At 47.0% G+C, this 26,256-nt stretch overlaps 1 protein-coding gene across 4 annotated transcripts in view; it reads left to right on the forward strand.

The window, feature by feature from the left end:
• Positions 1–26,256, forward strand: part of nrg2a (neuregulin 2a) — an 88,407-nt gene that overhangs the window by 55,973 nt on the left and 6,178 nt on the right. For 2 of the 4 annotated variants that reach the window (XM_072706489.1, XM_072706492.1), the window contains exons 4-6: positions 11,959–12,079; positions 18,073–18,131; positions 23,479–23,502. In XM_072706489.1, the coding sequence (XP_072562590.1) occupies positions 11,959–12,079; positions 18,073–18,131; positions 23,479–23,502 (204 nt within the window). Of the gene's footprint in view, positions 1–11,958; positions 12,080–17,764; positions 17,842–18,072; positions 18,132–23,478; positions 23,503–26,256 lie in introns of all 4 variants that reach the window. The other 2 variants (XM_072706490.1, XM_072706491.1) reach the window with 2 other exon arrangements.

Here is a 26,256-nt window from a genome sequence, read left to right on the forward strand (position 1 = left end):
TTTGGTAACACTTTACTTAAGGCCATGTTTTTAGTAATTTATAAACACATTAATAACAAATAATAGTGCAATATAAATGAGAGCTTCATAAGCAGGGATTGACATAACTGGTGCCCAAGTACGCATTCACCTTTAAAAGCGATATGTGCGGCAATCTGTTGTTGTAACAGCGCAAATACGTACGTATTTTATGTGCATTTGCGCCGATATGACAAGAAATTACAGTGCATTTTAACCTCTATACCGCAAATGAAGTACGACTTATCATATAAAGGTTAAAATGCACGATAATTTCTTGTCATATCGGCGCAATATTAAAGGTGAATATTTTAAAGGTGAATGCGTACTTGGGCACCAGTTATGTCCATCCCAGCTTATAGCCATGTTTATAATGGTTTATGAATGCATTAGAATGTATTATGAATGTGTTTATACGTTACTAAAAAACATGATCTTTAGTGTTATTATTTTTTAATTTAATATTTTGCGGTATTTGTTCATTTAGAAAATAATATATTTTTATGTTGTAATAAGTTTAAAATATTTCTAAGTAATCATTGTTTATATTGGTGTGATATATATTTTTTTCTGGGTTTTTATCTGATACTCCAGCTGCACAGGTGTTCTCGCAGTGACAGACCCTCCAGGGGGCGCTCTGCTGTAATGTGAGCACCATAGCCTAGGTGAGGTCAGCAGCTACCGCACCCACGCTGTGTAAGGTGAGCGTGTCCACATTAAATGTGACACAGACGGCTGAAATAAGGCCTTCTGCTTTGGCAGAGGCTCACCTCCACCTGCGCGACAGAGTGGATGTCCCATGTCTCCGCTGCGCCGCGAGCGTGTCAACCTCCAGCAAAACCAGTCATCACTGGTTTTCCTGACATCAGAAATCAGGCCCGTCTCTCCTTCTGCCACATTATCCCATTTCCCTCCGTAACACAGACCAGACGTTCCTCGTCTTTGCTAAAAAAAAAAGTCAGATTCTCCACTTAAAAGGTGCGATCTCCTCGCTTTCTTCTCAAACCAGGGAATATCGGAGGTTGAGATTAACTGCTGCTCAGAATGTGCCAGGACCACTCGTATTTGGATGTCAGGTGCAGTCACGGCTGAATTTGACGTACCTGTTAGGGAATCGATGTCATCGACTGCCCCTCGTTTGAGAAGCAGGTGCAGTTGTGTCCAGATACCTCCTCGACAGGCCATCCCTCTGGGAAATTTATGTCCGCCACTGAAACGAACACCCCCCCCCCCCCCTTCCCCCGAATAATCCTCTATTTACAGTGGGCTGGAAAAACTCCTTTCTGAGAGCCTTCATTTATACCGTCTTACGGTAGCTCAGAACAAAGAACACAAGGTCAGCAACCAAAGGCAAAATCTATATTCCTTCCGAAATAAACATGTGTATTTTTTCAGAGGAATTAACCTTGTCAAGAAGGAGGCCAGGCGCACTGTAAGTGCGGGAAGGGCCATTGTGTGAAGCAGGTGTGTCTGCCTTGTGGGAACATGCATACATCCATAACTGTGTCCTTTTCTTACTCCACTGGGTGAATGGGCAACATCCCCATGAAGGGAATATCATGCTCTCAACATTTCTAGGTTTCTAACATTCTCCATCTACTCTGTGCATCATTCAATTCCAGCACAAACATACCTCAGTAAACTAATTAATGGATTATTTGTGAAAAATACTTAATCAATAAGTCTTACAAGAGCTTGTGCATGACCAGGCTAAATCTGAGGCATTGTAGTGGCTGATTGGGTAGCACTTTTGCCGGATGTGTGTTTGATGCCAGCCTCATTTCGGCATGCGCGATATTCCCATCATTCTTTAATATCACCTCACGTACAGGAGAGCAGCAACCGGGGGGGCAGGCGTGGCAAATCCCCCCCAATATTTAATTTGTCCCACCAAAAAAATGACCCAAACTCTCTCTTACGCCCTTGTTCCCACCATCCCATTAATGTTGTCTTTCAGGTGTGTCGATGTCAGTCAATTGTTTTATTTTTGCGTGTGTAAACATCCTGCGTTGAATCCATTCCAGAACGTGCCATTGTCCTGCCCCATGCTGTCTGGGATTTGCATTGGGTACCTGCAGAGCTTTCCGGATAAATGGTTATCGGTAACAGAAGAGTTACTACACCGTGTAAAGCTTATTTTTCTGGTTACACTTGGCAACTCTCCCTTCAATTTGTATTGTTGCTTCAGGACTTGTTCAAGACTGGATCTGTCTTTCTGCCTGAAATGAACTTGGATAGATGTGCGTACAGGCGAAAGTTACTGCACGTTTTCACCAGCAAACGCTCAAAGTTGATAGTAGCTTCCCCCTCAATTTTTTTTTTTTTTTATGTTTCTCAGGAATCACAGGCGCCGTATTATTCGTAATGAATCACTCTCAATAAGTGTGCAATAAGTTGCCAAATAAAAAAAATAAATTATAATGACAGGTGTCATTATAAAGGTTGTGGCAGGCGTGGTAGCCTCTTATGCTAGTGCCATGCTAGGCTTTATTAGAGACAATCCAAATTTAATATATACACGATATGTGGCAGCAAAGATAAATCATCAGAGGATAAAAAACACAAGTTCACTTTGGAATTTCGGCGCCTGGAGTAATTCTCCAGACTACATTGAGGTTGAAGTTTCAGAGCTTGATCCTGCCTATAACCCGTGACAACTCCAAAAAAAAACTGGAGATTATAAATAGTGAGATTATTAACGTGTAATAAGATTCCTTGCAGGAAACGAGATTGCTATAGTGCCTTTAAGGTGTAGCATCCTTAAGCAGAACACGTGTCTCTTGTCATGCGGGTAACAGCTTTGCATGTATAACCCGTGTCTCTGGGAACAATTTTAAAACTTTTTTATTGGCTGTTGAAGAGTGATGTGATCCATATCTTGAAATGTTTCATTCAGAATTGTAATTTAGAAATGTCTACATTGGAGGACAAGGCCTTCGGTCATCTCAGGTCATACATGTGGACTTGGGTCATACACGTGTAGTGGTTATGGTGCATCTGAAGGACTGGGAAAGGTAAACAATCATAGGAAAGGGAGGAAACACATGGGGGGGGGGGGGGGGTGAATTTGCAGAGCGTATCTGGAGCAGAGCACGCAGCAATAGGTGTTCATGTTCCAACCCAACACTGTCCAGATTTCTTCTCTGGCTGAAAGATTACAAGATTACACAGTACAGGATTCATACACGTCAGCCACAAACAACTGTGGAACTGATTTCTGTTAGTTGTTAGCATCTGGTTTCACCATAACAGATCTTGGGTTGATTATACTTGTAGCTAATTTTATTTAGTAGTTTGGAGAAACGCAATGTTTATGGCTTCTTGAAAGGAGGTTGGGGCTTTTCTTCTGTGATTTGAGGCTTTTGATGTATTTCACGATAATTTTTGTCAAAATGACTTAACGCCGTAGAAACACATGAAGGTCCAGTGAGCTGGACAAAACTGCTATGCAGACTGCATGCAGACAAAAGCCAATAGGCTGGGAACAAGCTTCTGCAAGCTCTAGTTCTATCGAGCTGAGAGGATGGTTGCTCCCACAGATCCAGGATTGGTTCTTCCAGGATATACAGCTGCAGGGAGTCCTGCCTCATTGGATCAGACAGCTCAGTTCAGCTCCCGCCCACCCTGTGAACTGCCCAGCCCTTTAAAAGACATATGTAACCTACAGATGCCAGTGCTAGGGACTGTGATGGAGGTGCTGACTTCACTGTTTCCTGCCCTGAGTGAATAGTATGCCAGCCCCCCTGGAGAGGAGAGGATGTGGCCAGGAGAGCAGAGAGAGGCTAAGGTCTTTTAAGATCCATATGGGTGTTGGGTGGAGGGGGGGGTTTAGCACTCTGACATTTCAGAGCAGGAGGAGGGGGAAGACCCTTAACCCCGTGTTCTTTTTTACTAGGCCATTAAGCAGAGGGCACGCCGAGTCTCACAGTCCCCCTTAAACTCAGCACACATAAGACTCCGGCTCTCTCTGACTCCCCTGACACCATTGCCTGCCCTCCAGCCCTCTCCCACGCACACAAACAAACATCCACAACCTGCCCGCCTTACGTAAGTGTTTACTTGTGTGGCCCATTGCGCAATCGCTGCGTGCCCTTTGATATTTTCACCATGGTTTCACTCCATGACTCTATCAGGCAAGACCAGGCACATATGCTGCATGGGAAGAATATGGGAAAACATCTTAAAACACACTTTAATAAAACAAAAAAGAATAGGACCTGCCCAAGTTGTCTGATCGTTTATATTTTGTCTTCAAAGGTCTATTTTATTTGCTGCCAGTAATGGCTTTTCTCTTGGAAGGTGGTTTTGGTTTATTATGTTTAATAACATTTGCTTACATGTCCCAAATCAAGTCACGGTGAGGTTTATATTTTTTCCTATCTGGCACTTTGCCTAGATAGCGATTTTAAATTGTGCCGCTGCGAGGGATGCTTTGCGAAGGACCAGATGTGAGCCGCTCAACACAAACTTTCAGAAGTGTGACACATTTTAGACGACGTAAACTGCCCTGTGTCTGTGTGCTGGTGCTCAGATGGTGTCACGCACGGTGTGTCTCCGTGAAGCCGCTGGGCCGCATCTGCCCAGTGGAGCTTTGGCCGCAGCCGCTGTGTCCACCTGTCCTGAATGCATGTTCCCTGGAAGACCTCACACATCTTCTACGGAAGCACCAGCCTACCCTGGCTAAAAGCTCAATTCAGATGCCAGACCTGGTGCCAAGTAATCTCTATGAACTTTGTTAAAATTCAGAAATCTGTGTACCCACTTACAGCTTCCATTCTGTAGATGAAGACCTTTACTGATAGATCAGAAGTCTGAGTGTATCACATGTAAGAAATCACCATAACATTGTAATGTTTTTCTCTAATTTGTTTGGATATTCAATCCTGAATTTTGATAGTTTGGGGAAATTATCCAGGAAATATGATTTGCTCTTGAGGAACACTTGAAATCTTGACATTTGCTCCAGAAATTACTTTAAATGAGCTTTGATATGATGGTTGTCTAGCTGTGCTCTTCTAGGGATCACTGAGTTGGACCTACACTGTGTTTATGCTATATTCCTAAAGCAGCTGATGCCTTTGTAAGTGTCTTGTGTTTTCTGTTGCAAATCCTAAACATTTGCCCACAGAGGAAGTACTTCCCCAAACACCTCACCAAGCACAGATGCTCTTTCGCTTTTGCTTGAAGATTTTTCTAGAAACCTTAGCTGGTGGTGAAAGACAGTTTGTTTATCGGAGTTCCCAGATGGCCTTTTCTGCTCTTCTCCATCATCTTCAGTCCCTTTGCCGTGGAGGATTAATTGCGATGAATTACTTGGCAAGCTGATGACATAAGGAACAAAAACTTGTCGGTTCACTGTCATGCTGTGCTGTTGGGGGAAGCACAGAGCTTCTGCGTAGTGGAATCATTGGCAGCTTCATCTAAACAGTAGCATGCAACAGAACAGCAAATAAAGGAATAGAAGCTGTGCTAATTGGGCCCAGGGCTGTCTGTGCAGAATCTGTAAGGAATTCTTCAAGATACTCCAGATTCTATCCATATTACGAAGATATTAGGTTCATATTTGGAGCCGACAAGACCTGGACCTATAGATGAGGGCTATGGAAACACCTAATTGATTTCCTGCATCACACAAACTACTTTCACTGACGAAGACCAGCTGGCCCTACTTCAGCTTACTTAAATGCAGATAGTATAAAGAGCCAGCTGGTCTGAAGAGGTGGAATCGTAGTAGTGATGCATCGCCTTGCTCTCTCACACACGTCGGGTTAACATTTGGTTGCAGTTTAACGTTTGCCAGCTGTTGTTTGAGTTTGCCTTGGTTTTTGCAGTTACATTAGTTCTGAGTCATTCGTTTTAGGTTTGAGTTTCTAAAGGGCACTGTCGCTGATTATGTCTCTTCTGTGCTAATGAGCAGCACGGCATCCAGCATACAGTACCTTTCTGCAGAGCTCTTCCTGCATCCAGACACAAGGTGAACTGTTCCCACTTACATATCCTTATTGTGTGGGTTTGTTGTACGTGCCTTTCTTAAAGTCTGCCGTAAGGGATGAACCCCTGATTGTCACAGCCAGTATTAAATGAGCGATCACTTAGAAATATTACAAAAATGTATTTTTGTAGTATTAGGAGTTACAAGGACTATGTTTATAATGTAGACCATACATGTTTTAGGGGTTATGTGAAGGGAGTGACATTTCCTCATTCAGGAACCCCTCATGCATCTGTAGGCCATCCGCTTCTCCAGAAGTGTCTCGGTGAACGTTATGCCAGGATGAGTCAGGCTGGGGACTGTCCTCAACAGGATGTCAGTCAACACCCCAGTTATACGTTTTTTGACTGTAGGTGGACATCAGCATACCGTGAGGAACCCAAACACCATGGGGAGAACAAGCAATCTCCACACAGACAGAGCCCCCACCCTCAGAGGTTTACAGTGACGACACCACCCACCAGAGTTACCATGCCAGACAGCTTTAGTCAGTAAAAGTGCAACTTAAAAGGCTGAATAAACCAGAGCTGGGAAGGTGTAATAGTCACTTTTAATTGACATATTCTACAAACGCCTTCAAAGTGTCCCTTAGTGCACAATCGCACATGCTCAGTAAGGCTTTTGTGCATCGTCCAGTCAGCCTACTTGATATCCCACTGGTCCTGTATCACCATTTGTGATATCTTTATTATATCTGTATAAGTGAGTGGAATATCATTATAATAATGCAAACTCTCGCAGTATATGACATCGCAGAAGCAGCAGACCAGCTTTGCCAGTTCTCCCAGAGAAGCCAAGGCGGGGAGGTGCTGGTGTTTCCTGTCGACGGGAATAGTTCTTCGGGGGTTTAGAATAGATTGTAACCCGGCTGACCCTGAAAGGCTCTCAGAGGTAATAGAGACGTGAAATACGGACAAGTGCGCATTGAAGGAACCTGGAGTGTGGGGAGTTCTTTACTCTGGGGGAGGGGGTTTGGTAAAAATGAGGGCTGAGTCATTCTCTCGAGGCTTCGGGGGCAGCTGGCGGAGGCTCAGCAAAAATTTCCATTTGCTTATATGGCCGTACAAAGCACCGTCTTTGACAACCAGCACTCGCTCTCAATCATGCCAAGTGTGACCGCTCAGCTGCCTCAGTGCCTGCACCTCTGCTGCTCCTGTTAAAAAACACACACGTATTTATGATGGCAAACCTCTGGCGTCACTATGCTCTGGCCCCCTGGTATCATCAGTGACTGATTGAGTTGTACGTCCAACGTTGGCGATTCAGAGTGCTAAGTAATTATTATGTAAGGTCCAGGGGACAGGGGGTCTTGGTGCGTAGCATTTCTCTTCCGGTCTGTCGTACGGACATGGTCATTAAACTCAAATTCGTATGAAACATCTGGCCATATCACGTACGTTTAAACAGGTGGCATCAAATGAAGACGTACTCAGTCGTGACAGGGAATCCCGCAGCAGCAGAACGAATCGGCGTTATCCTACTGAGGGATGAGCCGTTTAAATACATCACGGCCTCACGGCTAGCTAGCCCTCAAGTGGCTCCGCCACTCTGATGGGCCTCCGTCAGTAACTGGCTGTGCCGGTCCACCAATCAGACACTTATCTGTGACAGGAAACAAAGCTGATTGGTGGGAATTGGTGGGAACAGATAGAGCAGCTATTAGCTGGGTTTTTCTGCAGGCATACAGGTGGTAACCACAAAAAATAAGTGAAAATCTGGGAAAATGCACAAGCCCCGAACCAATAGTGTACATTTTAACGTTAAAAAAAATTTGCATATGTACTTCAGTGTGCTGTCACAGCCTGAATAAACAAACGAAGTTGCCTTTATGAAGTCAATAGAGTTATATGACAAACAGCAGAGTGGAGGAAGTGCCAGGTCAAATAAATGACATGTTGCATTTGCTTAAGTGAAATTCTGCCCATGCCAGTGGTTCGCTCTCAGATTAATCACAGCATTTGCATTTGCATTCAGTATAACGTCGAACGTAAATGGAAAATAACGCCGGGGTTATGGAGTGCCGTCGGTGGGAAACAGTGAGATGTTTATGTTCCCATTTTGGGTATTACTCATTGTGACCTGCGACCTTCTGTTTCGAGGGATTTGCATATTTTCCTGTAGGCCTCATGGATGCTTGGCTTCTGACACAGCGTGTATGCAGTTAATGCGTTAAGGGCTATCACTCTATAGTTAAAAATGCACATTTTTTTATCATCTTTCAGGACAGCTACTCTTGATGCCCAGGACGTTGTTTGCTTCACAGGAGCACACCGGGATGCTGTTAGTCGAAGGTTCCTGAATGATAGACCAATTTACTGATGTTTATTTATGAATCAAGCTTTGGAAGTAGCATCAAGCCTACAGGAGAAGCGTATAAATCCTCATTTTGGGCTGTAAGTTGTCATTCTAATAAAGATATCTGCGATTTCAGCTTTACACAGGTGTTGTGACTGCAGACCTCTGTAATTATGTTTTTAAAATGTAAAACTCACTTAAGAGATACACACTGTATGCATCCAATTCAAAAATCCTGCCGGGGCACTATTATCTTTATATAGAATGACTTACAAATAATTTTGTCATTATTTGAGTTTATTATAAATTGCTATGCTTTGAAAGGACAAAATGTGGTATTGTTACAAGCAGGTCAAATGTAAAGATTACAATTATTCTGAGGCTTACAGTGGATACCCTTCAGGTTATTCTGCCTTGAGTGCATCCAATAGCACACCCATGTGGTACAGAGGTTTCGGCATGATGTCATTGAATCACAGATTTATGGTGGGAAAACAAAAAAAAAGAAGTGCAAAAAAACAGCGAGCTTGCAAGCCCCAGTCTATAATCAGCCTGCTCTAGGTGGAGAGTTCAACATCTGTCTCAGCTAATCTACAGCAGGTGTCCAAGGATGTCCTTTTTCTATCTGTGCGGCCAAAATATAGACTTTCGGTTAAGAGAGCTATCGCTCATCTCGGTGGAGTAATTCCAGTGAGACTGAGTACATCAGAAGGCAATTCACAGAGTGCTTTGTTTTATTGAAAATGCTCACGTTGACGGTGACTTACAGCCATGTAGGGGAGCGTCTGTGCGGGGATGTGTGAGGCGTGATATGGACCCAGGAATAGACAGGGCACTATAAGGAAACAGGAATTGGAAACCAGGCAGGAGGGCTTCTGTTTGCTGTGGTGTGCAGCAGGCTTGCAGACATGGGGGTTGTACCTTTTTCCTGGGCAGCGTCACTGGACGCAGGTAGAGGTAATGTGACCCCAACCCTAGTCACCTGACGCTCCCTCCTGAGGCCACGCCCACTTGAGACCACTCCCTCCTGAGGCCACTCCCTCCTGAGGCCACTCCCTCTGCGCAGTAAACTTTGCAAACTTCACACAAAGGTCTTCAACCTTTAATCCTGATCTGGTTCCAGTTAAAAGGTGGTTCATGGGTAACTAGTTCTTACCACTTGCAGAAACCATAGAGTGGTCACCTGGCTCAGCGGTCAGCGCCTCAAAGCATTGTGGGTACTCCTGTCTGCCATCACTGACTCCTGGAGCTGTCTGACTGTGCTTTTCTTGCCTTCCCTTCAAAGGATGATTGTGCTGATTTTGCACGTAAACCTGCAGTGCAAAAAAGGAAAGCCAACAAAAGTCATATGTTTACTCACTTGTGTCACGTTGTCCTGCGATCAGATATTAGGGCAGGAGTAAGTCGGAGGTAAATTCAATTTCCATTTGTGCAGAGAACTCATGTAAGATTAATGAAACGGAAAAGTTACCCAAAGCAGAACCCTGTTCAGTGCCAAAGCAGGATATGATGAAGGTAAACAGCACTGCAGTTCCATTTCAATTTAAATGCTTAACACAACAGGATTTGTTAAAGCACACCCAGTGTAAGTTTTGTATGCATAATTATTATCGCTGGTTTTTTTTTAAGGAAACAATAAATTCACCATATTAAATTTCATCGGTTTCAAATTATGTTTAATGTGTTTGATGTGTTTTTTTGTGGTTTTTATAAAAAAATGATATATTTATTGAAAATAAACCTTACAGTGAGCTTATTCACCAATTGATAGTCTAAGCAATTATTATTATTATTAGTAGTAGTAGTAGTAGTAGTAGTAATAGTAGTAGTAGTAGTAGTAGTTAAATAGTTATTACTGTTAGTAATAGTTATTATTGTTAGTAATATTATTATTGTTTGGTAATATTATTGCATTATAATCATGATGGCATTAGTTTTCACAGCAGTAGTAGTTAGGGTTGTTCCTCTTGTATTTATGGCTTATAGAGCAGTTTAATGTTAAAGATATTTCTATATATCTTCAGGTATGACTCTAATTAAAGGCGTGATCATCCACTCAGCATGACTCAAATTAGTGCAGTGCTTGCGCCTTTTAATTTATGACGCTGTTTAATTTTCATGCGACTTCCCCGTCTTCTCATGTCACAGCAGGGGTAACCCTAGTGGCTGGTTAGCGAAAGCTAGCCTGCTAACAGGGGTGTCCCTAGCGGCTGGTTAGCGAAAGCTAGCCTGCTAACAGGGGTGTCCCTAGCGGCTGGTTAGCGAAAGCTAGCCTGCTAACAGGGGTGTCCCTAGCGGCTGGTTAGCGAAAGCTAGCCTGCTAACAGGGGTGCCCCTAGCGGCTGGTTAGCGAAAGCTAGCCTGCTAACAGGGGTGCCCCTAGCGGCTGGTTAGCGAAAGCTAGCCTGCTAACAGGGGTGTCCCTAGCGGCTGGTTAGCGAAAGCTAGCCTGCTAACAGGGGTGCCCCTAGCGGCTGGTTAGCGAAAGCTAGCCTGCTAACAGGGGTGTCCCACCTGAGTAATGTATTTTACTACATCAGCTACTGTATCAGTCAGTATACTTCGTTAATTAAGTGAATGCCTTGTTCATAGAGGGATGGCGAATTTTTTTTCATTTTTTGACTTTATCAGAGGACAGTCTGATGTCCACGGGTGGACGTGGGACGGGTGGACATCCTGTTTGGGGGGCTTAGAGAAGGAACAGAAGTATTTAAATGATCAGTGATTGGGTAATGGTGAGCAAATGGGTTTGTCAACTCACTTGGCAGCAACCCACAAGGGATGCCCCCCTCCCATCTTATATAAAAGTATAAATGGACAGGAACAACAGCAATTAAATCATATTTAAACTAATTTTTCCGATAATATTGTCCTATTGTAATCTGTAAGATAACGAATGAAAGTCCTATTGTCCATGTGTCCTTAATTTCTACGGATTTCGTTCATTTCTATAATGTTTCCAGTGCTTTTCAGGTCATTTTCTGGGACTTTTATTCTGAATATAGCAGTCACTGTGTGCTCCTTGTGGTCGACGAGCTGCACGTCCTGTGTCACATTCTGCGAGAGATGGGAGCAGTAAGATGAAACGCCACGTGTAAGATCCTGTAGAACAGGGCAATCCAAATCACGGCCCTCGAGGTCCGAGCCCTGCTGATTTCCCAGCCTTCCTTCACCTGTGAGCCAGGTGTGAAGCCTCTGACCAATCAGAATCAGTAATTATTAAACTAACTACCTGGGAGAACTGAAAACAAGGCCTGGATTTGGAATCGAGGGCCTGAATTGAATATCCCTGCTGTAGAAGGATGTGACGCCGGTATTGTTTGGACTCCTACCCCCCCACGTCCTGCAGACAATGTGGGTTGACCGGTATCAGTTCGGATGTCATTGCCGGTAAGCACGGTGTCTCCACCGCTGGTGAAGGATGATCCGTCTCTGGTGCGCCGCACAGCAAGGGTCCATAAACCTCCACACCGCCGTTTCTAACAATAACCTGGCAACCCTTTACAGCCGCTGTATTACTTCCCATATTTATCTCCCGGTGCCTCTGCGGGGCGTTAATTCCTCAGTGCACGACTCCCTCGCTGCTGCGGTGTGCTGCCCTGGCGTCCGTACTGCCCCGGGAGCTGACACCCATTCTCCCCTGTCTCCTGCAGTAACCACCACACTGTCTCCGGGGTCAGGTCACGCCAGAAGATGCAACGAGACAGAGAAAGCCTACTGTGTGAATGACGGTGACTGTTACTTCATACACGGTATAAATCAGCTCTCTTGCAAGTAAGTGAGTGACATTTTCCATTTCTTGGTGTGCTTTCGTGCTTTTCGTTCCTGAGTGCAGTGGAACGTCATTAACTTATATGCATATTTATGAGAGCGTGTGTGTGCCTGTTTTGGCTGTGGGTTGGCCAGCTTAATTCCCCCTTTTGTCGTAATTGATCTTATCTCACATTTAAATCTCAGTTCCTGGTAATATTTTAACTAGAAAGTCAAATCCCCCTCAATCTCATAATGTCCGCCGGATAGTTCATGTCATTCTGAGTACTGAATGCCAACCTGTTCCCTACGCAGTTGTCAGTTACGAAATGAAAGGAGTAATTTAATGTAAACGAGACAAAGCTTTAAGGCAGGAACTGTGATAAGTCATGTCAAGGAATCATATCATCTGACCTTTGACTGCTGGGCCCAGATACTCCAACAGTTTTGATTAATGCTCTCGGATAACTCTTGGATCTCCCATCTGCCTCTCCGCACTTTCGCTTAGTCCTCTCTCTTACATACTGACCTTTTCCCTTGCCCTCCTCTTACATGTTGTTTTCTTCCAATGTGTAACACTTTGCCCCCCCACCCCACTGCCAGTCCATTGAAAGAAGAGAGTGAGAATGAGAGAGAGAGAGAGAACACAGGGTCTTTCATTCTTATTTCAGTTTGCAGCTACACTATGTGTCGGGTCTCGCCATCGTAATAGATATGAGGCTCCTTTTCTCTGGGCACCTCCAGCGGCTGAAAAGCAGACAGATTGAACGTTTTGCAGGCTCCTGATGAGATGGCTTCAGCGGCAACCAAGGGCTGCCTCGACACTTTAGCAGAGAGACAAATATTTATGGCGGACGAGGCCTCCCACAATGTAAACAGTGAAGGGTCTGTGCTTACATTTCAGTTCCTAGAAAATGGGGCAGATTTATAAAGATGCTTTTTAAATCAAGGGTGTAGAACTCATTTGTTTTGGAAAAATTGATTTTTTTTTCTTGCTGTGGGGGAAAGTGTGACCCCCGTCACTAGACAGGGTTGTCTGGGAGCCGTCCAGGGCGAGCAGGCAGCCACCCTCCCTTCATAGCGGGGGCCTAAGGACCCCCTCCACCAGCGGGAGCGTCACATGCATCACACAGGCTGGGGCATGATGCTCTTCATGCCTTCCTACCCCCAATGAAAATCATTAAATCAAACAGAGCTGGGGGGGGGGGAGCAGGCCTCTCCACTCTGCCCAGTGGACCCCGTCACTCTCACCGAAGGCCGACGCACAAATTGGACGCAGCAATAAGTCAATTGCCGCAGCTAATTCAGTCATGGGACGGCACGTATCCAGGAAGTCCGATAATGCAGTCAGGGCCCGGGGGGAATTGTAGCCCACAGCCGGCTCATTGAATATGGGCCTGGCTTCCCGACATATTACTCGACGGTGGACAAGCGCGTCTGACAGGCCAGACCCTTATTTATACCTCTGTCGTTCACTTTGAAATATAAAGTTCCTCAGAAACTCAGAAATGACCCAGAGGACATCCTTATCAGCCGGGTGTGGAAGCACGTCGTGTCCTGCCCTGACGTCGCTCTGAGCGGGCGGCAGAAAGACGCCCCGGGACGACCCCAAGCACACCCATCTCTACCTTTTAATTCCGTGCTGTTTCTGCTTCGTTTTCATTTCTTAATTTGGCACCGAGAGAACATAAAATACATCTCGATGAAAGTCATAGCAAAAAAACGTCGTGTTAAACAACGTTTGCTAATTATAAAACGCGGGGAATTTAACAGCACTAGTGCTCTTGAATTAATCTTTCATAGCACTGTTTGTTCTCAGGGATAGTTTTTTGTGCATTAGTGTAATGAACAACGCATGACGGTCATTAAGACGTCCTGACATTCTCGCAAACGGACGGGCAGACGCTTACCTCACTGCACAGCTCACAATCGTGTCCTTTTGCCCTGTCACGAGTGTTATGGCGTTTGTTTACGAGAAGGAAAAAAACCAACCGAGGCGACTAGCGGGAGAGTCCATAAGTGAAAGGAGCGTCATAACCCAAGACGCAATCTGGCCGGACGTTAACATCCGTGGCCGCATACAATTAGTCAGTTTAACGGTCGTTATGTGGCCAGGAGAGGCTGACAGGTTGTGTTTACAAACATCGAAGTCGTGCAGATGTTCCAGACATTTGGTGTCCATCAGGTCATACTACATCAGACGTCGCAGAGTCTGTTTGGAGGAGAACACCACACGATCTGTGTGGACATTGGTATAAAACATCCACTGCTGAAAGCCTTTTTTTTTTATTACGCATTACGTAATGGCCTCATTTTTAACTGTCATGAAATTATTTTGCAAATGCAGATGTGCTTTTTGAATGTGTCAGTCTGCTTATGACAGAAGTCTGGGACAAAGCCCCTTCAGACAGCTGCTATATCAGCGATGGATCGTAGCAGCTTGAAACCTCCTGCTTGTGAATCTCTCAGTGCTGCCTGACTCGGAGAGCCACCTCCACCGTCTGACAAACGTTTTGACACAGTGAGCGCCACACATTTCACTGCTCTGAGGGCCTTGTATACCTCTAATAATTTATCCACAAGACAAGGCGATGGAACGCATGCTCTGAGCATGCCAAACATTAAGGGCACATGCTTCCATCCACATTTAACTGTTAAAACCTCTCCAGTTACTAAGGGAGGGATTTTTAAAACTTGAGACAAATGATATTTTGTGTTGAGGTGCTGCTGGATTTACAGGCTCAGGTGTCCATTGTGGATGTAGAGCAGTCTGCTATCCGTAGATGACGCAGGCGGCGCGATGTGACTCCGGGGGGCACCGTCGAGTCCCTGTGGACTGGCATCCTAGCGAAAGGCCAATTGCATCAAATAAACGAGGCTGTTCTGGGGACACAGGAGCGTGCAGCGCAGTATTAGCAAGGCGGTCCCCAGGTTCCATACACACGGTGTGTAACAAATAATACCATCAAAAACAAATTCAATTAACGTATGCAGGATGAGTAGGGATAACCAATATTCCTATTTGTAACACAACCTGAGAGAAGAGAAAATGCCTCCAGAGTAAATATTAATATCGTCCACAAGGTTTTGGAGGTGTTGTTATCCGCGGGAGGTGCTGTTATCACCCACTTAACAGATCGGATAAAAATGATATTACTTTATACGACTCATCTTACTGGGAATTGAGTTTCTCTGTTAGCAAACACTCCACTCACGACATTTTGAACTTTTTTTTGTCGTGACTTTTTTTTTTTTTGGACCTGAAACGGGTCCGTGAGCCTGACATTCACGGGAACAACCTCGCGTGAGAATTTCCATTTTTATTTGAACGCCGGAGCCAGGGTGTCATTTCCTGCCCTCGGAGGGTTTTGAGTTTTCTCTGGGAGCTGGGGACACGTGCTTTTTTTCTTTTTTTTTTTTTTACGATCTATTGATTGTTGTGGCTTTTCTCTTTGGGGGCGGGGGGCATTGACACAATAGTTGTGCCCCCCCCTCGCTTCTCTTCCGCCGATGCTCGAACAAAAGTGACGCTTCTGTATTTAGAATGCCGTTCCCCGGGGGGGGCCTCATCCCGGTGGGACCCTTTTATTTATGGCTTTTGTCAGCTGCTCCACCCTAACACTTAGACACACGAGAAGCCCCCAGCGGCATGCGGGCACCTCAATAAGCGGCCCCAACATGGAACTCTAAGCCGGCACTTTATTAACTGGATGCATTTGAGACTTGGAAATGGTCCCAGGGGAAAAATATGGATCTTAAGGGGGTTGTCTGTATACACGCTATCATAATGTTCCTGAAACCAAGGTCTGACTTTTATATTTGAGTTTTTGACTTTATAAAGGTTCCTGAAAGAGACTGTGAGTCACTGTCATGTGTAGGGGAGATAGTGAACAGCCCTCCCTGTCATAATGTGATATATATTTGCATGTATGTAAATCAGTTTTCAATGACCGCTTCAACAAACGCAGTAGTGTATGTCATATCTGGTATCACGGTTACGGATTGCTGCATCACATTAATTTTTTGCATAATTGCATAAGAGGCAAATGTGTTTACGTAAAATGAATGTTTTGTAATATAGTTTTTGGCTGTCAAGGAGCACTGGGCATAAGGATTTAGGAAGCAAAGTCTGATTCCGGCTTCTGGAACATTCAGGAATTCAGGTGCGATGGGGGCAGACAGATTAAGGAGGGGGTGACCATCACACTCTTCCTGGGTTTGGGGGGTGGGGGGACTGCAGATTGGTTCAGGTTTTAGCGAGAATGAATGCTGGGTTTTTTTTTGATTAAGTGGACAGCGCTGCAATCCCCCCCACCCCCCTCTGGGCTCCGCAAGTACAACTCTTGTAGTTCCTGAGTAAATTCAGAAGCGTGAGCGAGACTCGTGACCCCTGACTCGCCTGGGTAAAGAATCTAATGCTGCGGAGTCCCTTTAACCTCTACATTCTGCGACGGGAGGCAGCGGGGGCAGCGGGGGCAGCGGGGGCAGCGGGGGCAGGGCTAAATGGGATAAGCGGAGATGCCCGAATTATTTGCTGCAGTTCGCTGTTCCCAGAAGACGCTTCTCCAGCCCAGCTCATTCTCAGACAAACTTACTGAAATGTGCTGTTTCAGCAGCTAGAGGGCAGCGTGGCTCACTAACCCAGGGAGCCCCTGCCTTACAGGGGTATTAAACCCCAGCGCGGGTTCAACGCTCTCGGTGCCCCGGTATGCAGTCGGCCTGAGCAGCCGCTGAAAGTGTAGGTAGGAGAGATGGAAAGTGGAAGAAGATCAGGACTGGGAACTGCCAACAGAATCCTGACCACACTGAGATGTAACGTATGATAGTGACGCTCCAGTCCTTCAGAACAGCAAACAAAACAGGGTGAGGATTCCTGCCTGCAGGGTTAGGCACCAACAGGTTTTTGGTGTGATTTTCCACATACATCTCCTGTCCATAAATCACTGAGAATTGAGAGCGAGAATCACAGAAACACACAGTGCATTGAATAGAATAGTGATACATTATTGATCCCTGTGGGGAAATTGTCTTTTCGCCTGTCCCGTCTTCTTCTCTATGAGACACACAGACAGGTGAGAGCAAGCTTGGGGGGCCTAGCGCTGGGTCAGCCAGTGTGCAGCCCCCCCAGGAGAAACTGGGGGTTTAGGGCCTTGTTAAGGAGCCCAGCAGTGTCAGCAGTCTGCCCAGCCCTGGCATTCGAGCTGCTGACCTTCCAGTCACAGGCACAGTGTCCAATCCCGAACATGCCGCTAGTTAGTTCCCTCACAGTCGAGCCGCGCCTGTCCACATCACAGAGTTTTACAGGTAACTAGTTAAGCTGCAGTGCCGCAACTTCAACTCAATCCTTTTGTGGTTGTTGTACATTTGTGGTGGGGATTGGTTGTGCCGCAGGAGCAGAGCTATCAGAGAGCAGGCTGACGTCACGGGACCTCCTCCCTTTCGCCAGCTTGCTGCTCTGGGTCCCCTTTTCCTGGGGCGGGGGGCGGGGGGCGGGGGGTGCTGGTTAAACTTACGGTAAGTACCTGCAGCTTTTTGTACCCCCCCCCCCCCCCACTGAAAAGACCAGGAGTGCAAGCGGAGGAACGCGCTTGTCCAAGGTGAGAGCACTGGGCAGCCGCAGAGTGTGCTGCCCCCCCCAGGTATGGTGGTGGAGGCACACTGCATATTAACGTCATGTGTTTGTGTCACTGTCCCCTTTTCCTCCCTCAGATGCCCCGCCGGATACTTTGGTCCACGCTGCCTACAGACAGAGCCCCTACGGCTAAAAATGCCCAATCCTTACAAAAGTATGTCCACGCCAAGCCTCGCTCGGCTCCCTCTGACACCCGTAGCTCCCCCCTCCCGCCCCCCCAGGCCCAGATGAGCCGTGGCCGGCCACCCCGCCTCTTCTCCTCGGCTGGTGCTTTGTTCTAATCCCTGCTCTCTTGTTCTCCTCCTGCTCCCTCCTCCTCCTCTCTCTCCGCACTGTCTCCCCTCCCCTCTCTTCCTCTCCCTGTGGTCTGTTTCCCTCCCGTCAGGTGCCCAAATGATTATAACGGTGATCGCTGTCAAACCTACGTTATGGACGATTTCTACAGTATGTTCATTCCTTCTTCTGTGCGTCTGCAGGGTTACTGCATGCGCGAGCTGACGTGTGGCATGTGCCGTGTTTGTCCGTCCTTCAGTCCAGCCGTGTCCCATCCCGTGTGTGTTGGCCGACGTGTCTGAAAGGCTGCAGATACGCTACCTCCCTCCCACGTGTGTTTTCCTACCTTAAAACGTTTAACATGTGACGACCATTATTCGCTAATTACCGAAGCCTACCCTAAACAAACAACTTTTATACTTCGAAGTATAAAAGCGTGCCAGGCTTCCGTCGCTGCCGGTAACAGCGTGACAGTCACAAAGTGACAAGGTCGAATTTCACAGTACTCAGCACAAAAAATTGACCAAACTTAAAATCTTGAAAGAAAAAAAAAAAACTAAAAACGGACACTGAAGGCTTTTTTCAAGAGACACAAACTACCTGGTAACGTATGTTTAAACCTCATAAAATGCGAAATATGCAGTTTAAGCTGACAGATGGAGATGGTGCAGATTTCCACTTAGTGTTGCTGACGGAGACACATTGGGCGGATTTCCTTAAGTGTACGTATATATGCATGTTGCAATCTGGGTCGCTTAGCAAGCAATACTTTATAACCAGATTAAAAAATATATAGAAACAGCTTCCTGCGCACCAGCCTTCCTCACCAACGGCATGTCAATTCTGCTTAAGCAGACTATATATAAAACATGTAATGTTATTATTTTCTAACTAATATTTACACATTGCTGCCTTGTACTGTGCTAGCAACCCACATTTTAAATTACATTTCCAGCTGTTTGCTGGAGACAGTAATGGTTGTGATAAGAAAAACCATGGTATTCAAGTTAGAGATTCGAAGCAAAATGCACTATATCTCCACGTATGTTCCTGTCTGTGTCGGTGTGCATCTATACGTGTCGTCTGTGGTGTGCCTGACAACAAAACGGAATTTAACAGACAGAAGTACTGCAAAAACAGACGTACTGTGATGGCTCGGGGCCCTGTCCTGGGTTAATCCCTGCCTCGTGCCCATACAGTCTACTTTATGCAGATTTCAAAGCAAATACAGACGCACAACATTCAGACGCACAACATTTTCCATGCCCTCCTATTTTTCACCAGAGCACTGAATAGGAATTTTGTTATAGCGACATTTGCACATATAAACATTACACATCTGATAATTCTTGTTTTCATCCTTAAAGGACAAGTAATTGGGAAATCAATTAGCATGGATTGCCACACATAATTATTTAATTACTGCATGACAAAAACAGGAATTCACCAGCTTAAAGAATGCTGTTTTATTTTTATTTTTTGTTTTGATATTGAAATGGATGTGGCGGCCCTGTGCGGTCAGCGAGGCACAGCATTACGGGGTAACAGTAGCAGCATGCCACAGTCAGGGCGACGTTAACAAGGACGCATGATGCATGACCGCTAACTAACAGCGTGTACGCAGAGCCGGGGAAACCCTGCCATCAGTCATGTGATGGGGAAACCCACCCAGCCCGGGAGGGGCTCAGGCATACCCAGTCGATCACAGAGAGAGTGATCAGGACGCCATTGCCGCTCCCCGCACCGGGATCCCAGCGAATACCTGCAGTCTGACAGATGTCGGACATTAGACCGGATGCACGTCGCTTGGCTGACATTGATCCTCCAGTAGAGGTTGCCTGTTATAGGGCTTTTGCAGTTGTACCTTTGAGTATTAAATGTCCAGCTCCACAAACCAAGATTCAATTTTAATGATAATACGAATTATTATTATTATAAAAACATTAACATAACCTGTCATAGCATTTTTCAGCAGAGAGCAGTAATCGAGTGAGCGCTACAGGTTGCCGTGACAAAAGCCGCAGACATTTATCACAGCCAGGGAGCAACTGCAGTTAAACTCCGCCTGAGCCACACACCCGACCCGGGGTGTATGCATGACAGTAAGAATAGAGGTTAGCAAGATCAGTGTTAGACTGATTCTGGTCAAGGGGGTGACCAGATCTCTGTGAGGGGGGTGGGAGGAGGGAAAGGAGGCTTTATTGTAGCTTTATGACCTAACAAATTAAACGGAGGGGGGGGGACTGACAGGGGAAACAGGGAGGGAAGTATGGCATGCCAGGGCTGCGCATGTGGTCTGGTCTGTTGGGGGCCAGACAGACTCTTTCATATAATTAGAATTTGACTGCAGTTGATAGGAGGGGCTTATCACCTGGTACTGCCCCGCCCCAGGAAGTCACGCCCTACTCGTCTTTCAGACATCCAATCAGATTGAAGTGGAGCGGCCAGTTTAGCATAGAGCATTAAGCATCAGCCAGTCCCTGTGCTGCACTGGCGATGAAGGGGCGTGTCACATTAGTGAGCCTCTCTAACACTTCATGCAGCCCCCTGAGACAAAGGACCTTCCAAAATCAGCCAGAACTGTCACAACTATTAAGCAGTAAGAAGTTGGAGTTGCAAAGGACCACGACCCGTTGGAGACGGCGACGGAAGCAACTAGAACGACTCGGCGTGACAGGGGACGTGAAATACAGCTCCACGGGGACTCTTTAAGGTTCCCAGTTCCCTTTAGTCTGGCAGATGGGTGGAGTCCAGTCTTCAGTCTGCTTCTCCAGCACAGGGTTTTAATCTATTACTGCACTGTTTTCCAACCGGGTCCTCAGAGACCCCTAGTCAGTCCACGTTAGGGTTACTGGAGGTAGCAAAAGTGTGGGATGTTTGGCAGGGAGCAAAAATGTGGACCGTCTGGGGTCCCCAAGGACCGGATTGGGAAACACTGTGTTACTGGACCTTGAGACCTGTGTTCACTTGGCAGGATAAATGGACTCTGCTATTGGGAATGAGCCTTGAAGGCAGCCCTTTTGCATTATGCTGAGGCCTGCGGTAACACCTTACATTAGGCAGATTGACTCTATTGTCTAGCGTTCAATAAGAGCCGCCCCCTCCCCCCGCAGCCTCCAGCCCCCCCCACCTTTAGTGCCACCCAGCTGTAATAAAACTCAAAATGTCGTATAAGCTAACGTTCCGGCCAGCGGCCGCGAGCCGTAAGGGGCAGTTCTGTTTTACCCAGGAGCCCGGTAATTAGCCTGCACGCCTCCCGGTGAAATCCCGCCACGTCCGCTGCCCCAGGGAAGGGCGGACGCGGCTCTCCAAGGTCCCGGCGCTTTCACGCGCCGCTGACCAGCGTGTTGTACCTTTGTGGGGCTATTTCTGGCTGTGGAGAGTTTGCTCTCCCATGGCTTCACAGTCCTAAAGCCAGCAGCGGCCGCTTCCCTCGTGGCTGAAACGTGGGTCTTAAAGGTCTTCATGGGGCCGTGCTCCACTTTATAGCCGCTCCTGCCCAACCTGGTCACTAGTTCTCCCTCCCGTTAGACCCATTTGCTCATAGACCCCGCACTCGGCCCAGATCGCACGGACCCTGTAGTCTGCTGCTCTCTGTAAGCCCTAAGATTCCCCTCCCCCTCACCCAAGACGGCTTTGCTGCCTATCAGTTGGCAGCAGTGTGTTGTCATGGAAACGACGGGGCCTCGCTGTGGATGGCGGAGGGTGCCGTCTCAGCCGGACGAGCTCAGGTCTTCCTGATGTCTTGAGCTGTGACTCCTTTAACTCCCAGAAGGCTGGCCCCCCCTCCCCCCAGTGCCTTGGCAGCACAGTCTCGTGGCCCGTGCTGCCAGCGCTTTCCGCTGTGCGGAGCACTGGGTCATGCCTCCCACTTCGAGTCAAGCCATGATGGCGGCCTCTCTGGCTAATTTAGCATTCTAGCGCTACATCTCCTCTGCGATGCTCTCAGAGATCCCCCAGCTTTGAACCCGCTATGTCCCTCACATGGTCCAGACACCTGGGAAGGAGCACGTCAGGCACGGCAAACTTCCCAGAAGGCAGCAGGCACAGTGTCGCCGTGACGGTGCCACCACCCCCGCTCCGTCGTCGCTAACGGCTTGGAGAAGTCAGATTGACTGCTTCCCCCTCGTGGCCTTTCTTTCGTCCGTGTGTCTCTTTAATGTTTGCAGCCCGGACATCTAGTCTTCAGCCATGAATTATTTGTAGGTTTTTTTCTAGATTCCTGCTCCTTCCTTTGAATTTCTAATGGTCTTTTTTTTTTTTTTGCGGGTGATGCACTTGGACTTCATTTTGGACGTGAGCATCATGCAGGCCATGAAACGGCCCATGCGCTGGCACATGCAAAACTGGACCGGTCCTTCGCATTGACCTCTGCCAGCTGGATTGGACTGAACCGGTGCATTCGGTGCCACACATTACAGTCAGACTGCCGCCTTCGTTGCAGGCTGCGTAGTTTCGAATTTATTATACATTTAGCGATTTGTATAAACCTCGTTTCTTTGGACCGTGGGAGGATACCGGAGTACCTGGAGGCAACCTGGGGAGAAAATGGCGCTCACACGCAGAGCCGGGGGTGAGAATCGGATCCTCAGTCCTGCAGCTGCTACCCACTGAGCCGCCACACGGCAAGATATATGTTATGCAATAGCTTTAAATTCCTAAAAGGCTTTTAATAAATTGTTTAATGCATTAATTTACTCGAGCAGGGATTAGTTAACACAAGCGGGAGTGTCTTTGGTGAATTATTGTCATGTGAAAGACAGAACAATTGCTCCCTGGCTGTTAAATTCAATATTCTGGTCACTTTAATGTGTTTGTCATTTGTGCAGTTTTTTGAGTGCAGTCTCCTCATTCGTCACGGGCTTATGCTCATGAAATGTAAACGTAACAGGACAACGATCCGGGAAAGGCCCGGATGTGAGGTAAACGTGGATTGGAGCAAAGCTGAAGTTAAATCGTATGGCATCTGAAACCCAATGCGTAAAGAAATGCATGCAAAGAGCTGGGCATTTAAAGCTTTCTGCCATAAGGCATGATAACAGACGAGCTGTTTCTAAGGGCTGTGAGGAATTTATAGATACAGGGTCATTAATAGAAGGTCCTGTATGCTTGTTTAGATCTCAGACTGATATGCAGGTACTTTCTGCACCAGGCCAATAGATAAACATCTAAATGTATTGATAAACAGCCATGGTGTGTAAAAATACGTTCCCCTACAGGACCACCTGTTAAAATAAATGTGTACCGGCCCTTTAAGACTCTGAGTCGGGTGTAGTGGATGTGGCAGTGGGTACTGTGCTCGTCTTGCCATGCATGCTCCAGTGCTTGCCCATCTCTGTTTTGCCTGTCCGGGGTGGGAGGCGACGTCTGCGTCACATGACCACCGGCACGCCTCCTTCCTGACATCTCGCCCTGATCACATGACTCGCACCTGTTGTGTATGTTGGAAGATCTCTTTCTGAAACCTGTTTTTTCTTTTTTCTTCCTTTTTTTTTGTGTCGACTTTCTGCATTGGCAGAGCATCTTGGGATTGAATTAATGGGTATGGATCAATCATTCATTTTAATTCCAGACTGAGGTAGATGTATAGCCTCCCTAAGTCCCCTTTCCTGTGTCTAAAACGCGCTGCTGAGATCTGAGGAGTCACAGCGAGCCGGCTGACATGCGTCCGCTAACGTAGCCCCTTCACCGTAACCCGACGTTACGCCGTCTTCCTGCCTCACTTATTCCCGCTTCGCTTAGCGTGTCTGGACAGGTGGGAGGAGCCAGTGGGATCGGTGAAAGAGAGCAGGCAGATGCAGTCTCATTACCCAGAAGTTCCCTGGGCAGTGCAAAATTATTTACACTTGGACGGAAGTTAGCTAGTACCATGAAGCCGGATGGGTTAGAGTGAGTGTGCCCCCACCCAAACCCCCGCCCCGTCCCCAAGGCCCCATCGGCTGGCCCTCCATTAACCATTTATTCGTTTCTGCAGTTGCATCGTTTAATTTGCATGTGTGCTTTCAGATTGCCTGTAAACAATTGAGTAGAGTAGTGAAGCAAAAAGCTTTTATATATTACACTCGTTTGGTTATTTAATTTATTTAAAGAGATCATTTTATGTATCGTTATTAAGAATCTGATAGAGTTATTTTACATGTTAAAAATTCGTTAGATGTAGTGTAAGGTGAATGGGTGCTGCCCATGGAGAGACCGTCCGCAGTGTCGTCCTGATGGGGTCTGGACCCCCACCCCGCTCCCCCATTACTCCCCCACACCAAGCATGCAGCTCGAGGCTCACTGCTGACCTGCTCTGCTCCGCCTTCATCTATCTGCTCCATCCTTTGCTTTAGCCAGACCCTCCCCACCCTTTTCCCCCTGTCAGCCTCTTGTTGTCGTGGCCTATCTGCTCCTGCAGGATTTCTGCTCCAAAACACGCACTGATTTGGCTTTAAATTACATTTGTGTGTGTCTGTGTCTGTGTGTCTGTGCATGTGTGTGTTTATACACACACACACACACACACACACACACACATATATATACACCAGATTCGCTGGCTTTATTAAACCTGTACATATCATGGAGACAAAAACAAATCACACATCAGACCATTCCTCTGTCGTCTTGGTATTTTTGGTTGTTCCTGGATAACACGTAATGTCTGTGTGTGTCTGTGTGTGTGTGTGTGTGTGTGTGTGTGTGTGTTTGTGTGCGTCTCACCCTTGTAAAGTTCCTGTGATGCAGCCAAGGTCATGACAAGGTCTCCTCCCAGAGGGGAGCTCTGGTGTCTCGGGACATGACCGTAAAGCACATGACCTCCATTTGGCGACCTGGCCTCCTGAACTTGATGATGTAACTGCCCCACCCCCCGTCCTCCACTCCTGACCCTAATCCACCTGCTTCCTGTACAGCTGGCCACAAACAGCACCATAAAAAAACCAAAAGTTGTCCCTCCCGGTTGGGAGTAGCGCGTATTCTGCCCACAGGAACTTTCCCCACGGTGGTACGGTGACGCAGCGTTTAATTCCTCTTGTGTTGATCCCACAGTGCATGTGTGCTTTAATATCTGCCACAAAAACACCCCCCCCTCCATTTTTTGTCACATTCAAGAACCAAAAGGGTAGGTAGGCCATCCCAGCACAGGACAGGCCAGCCCAGGACAGGCCAGCACAGGATAGGCCAGCCCAGGACAGGCCAACCCAGGACAGACCAGCACAGGACAGGCCAGCACAGGACAGGCCAGCACAGGACAGGCCAGCCCAGGACAGGCCAGCACAGGACAGGCCAGCCCAGGACAGGCCAACCCAGGACAGGCCAGCACAGGACAGGCTAGCCCAGGACAGGCCAGCCCAGGACAGGCCAGCACAGGACAGGCCAGCACAGGACAGGCTAGCCCAGGACAGGCCAGCCCAGGACAGGCCAGCACAGGACAGGCCAGCACAGGACAGGCCAGCACAGGACAGGCCAGCCCAGGGCCTCTCAATGAGCTAAAGCTGCTCTAAAGGTGTTTCTTACATTGTCCCTATGTTCCCACTGGATGTGGGATGAGGTCAGCGAACTAAAAAGATATCTGGGGAGGGGGGTGGTCAAGAAAGTTTCAAAGAGTTAGCTCACAAGTCCACAGAGTCAGTTCACAGGTCTATACAGTCAGTTTATGGGTCTATACATTTAGCTTACGGGTGTATAGAGTCAGCTCACAGGTGTATAGAGTCAGCTCATGGGTGTATAAAGTCAGCTCACGGGTATATAGAGTCAGCTCACGGGTGTATACAGTCAGCTCACGGGTGTATACAGTCAGCTCACGGATTTATAGAGTCAGCTCACGGGTGTATAGAGTCAGCTCACGGATGTATAGAGTCAGCTCACGGGTTTATAGAGTCAGCTCACGGGTGTATAGAGTCAGCTCACGGATTTATAGAGTCAGCTCACAGGTGTATAGAGTGCAGTGGATCCCCCCTTAAAAGACAGACAGTGTCTCTCCGTAAGTTGCATTGAAGGATTCCTCTCATTCGGCCCCGTCATGTTGGGACAGAATGTGTCGCCAAACTGACCTTTTAAACTCGAGATTTATTCCAGATTAACTCGAGGCTGTCAGGCAGACTCCATTGCCTTATAAGAAGGTGGAGGAGCAGTTTTGTTCTAATTTTTAGGGTGTGTTGCTGAGATGCATTATTTCTCACTGAAACGTGATGTTAGAACGTCGCTCACAGCAGCGGTCGCCTGATGTTATACCTGTGTCGCCTGTTGGCGTTAGGGAGTTAAAGGAACAACAAGAAGGATGGCCATTGGCTATATGGTTTCTTAGCCCCGCCCC

The sequence above is a fragment of the Paramormyrops kingsleyae genome, chromosome 24, assembly GCF_048594095.1.
Source record: "Paramormyrops kingsleyae isolate MSU_618 chromosome 24, PKINGS_0.4, whole genome shotgun sequence".
NCBI lineage: Eukaryota > Metazoa > Chordata > Actinopteri > Osteoglossiformes > Mormyridae > Paramormyrops > Paramormyrops kingsleyae.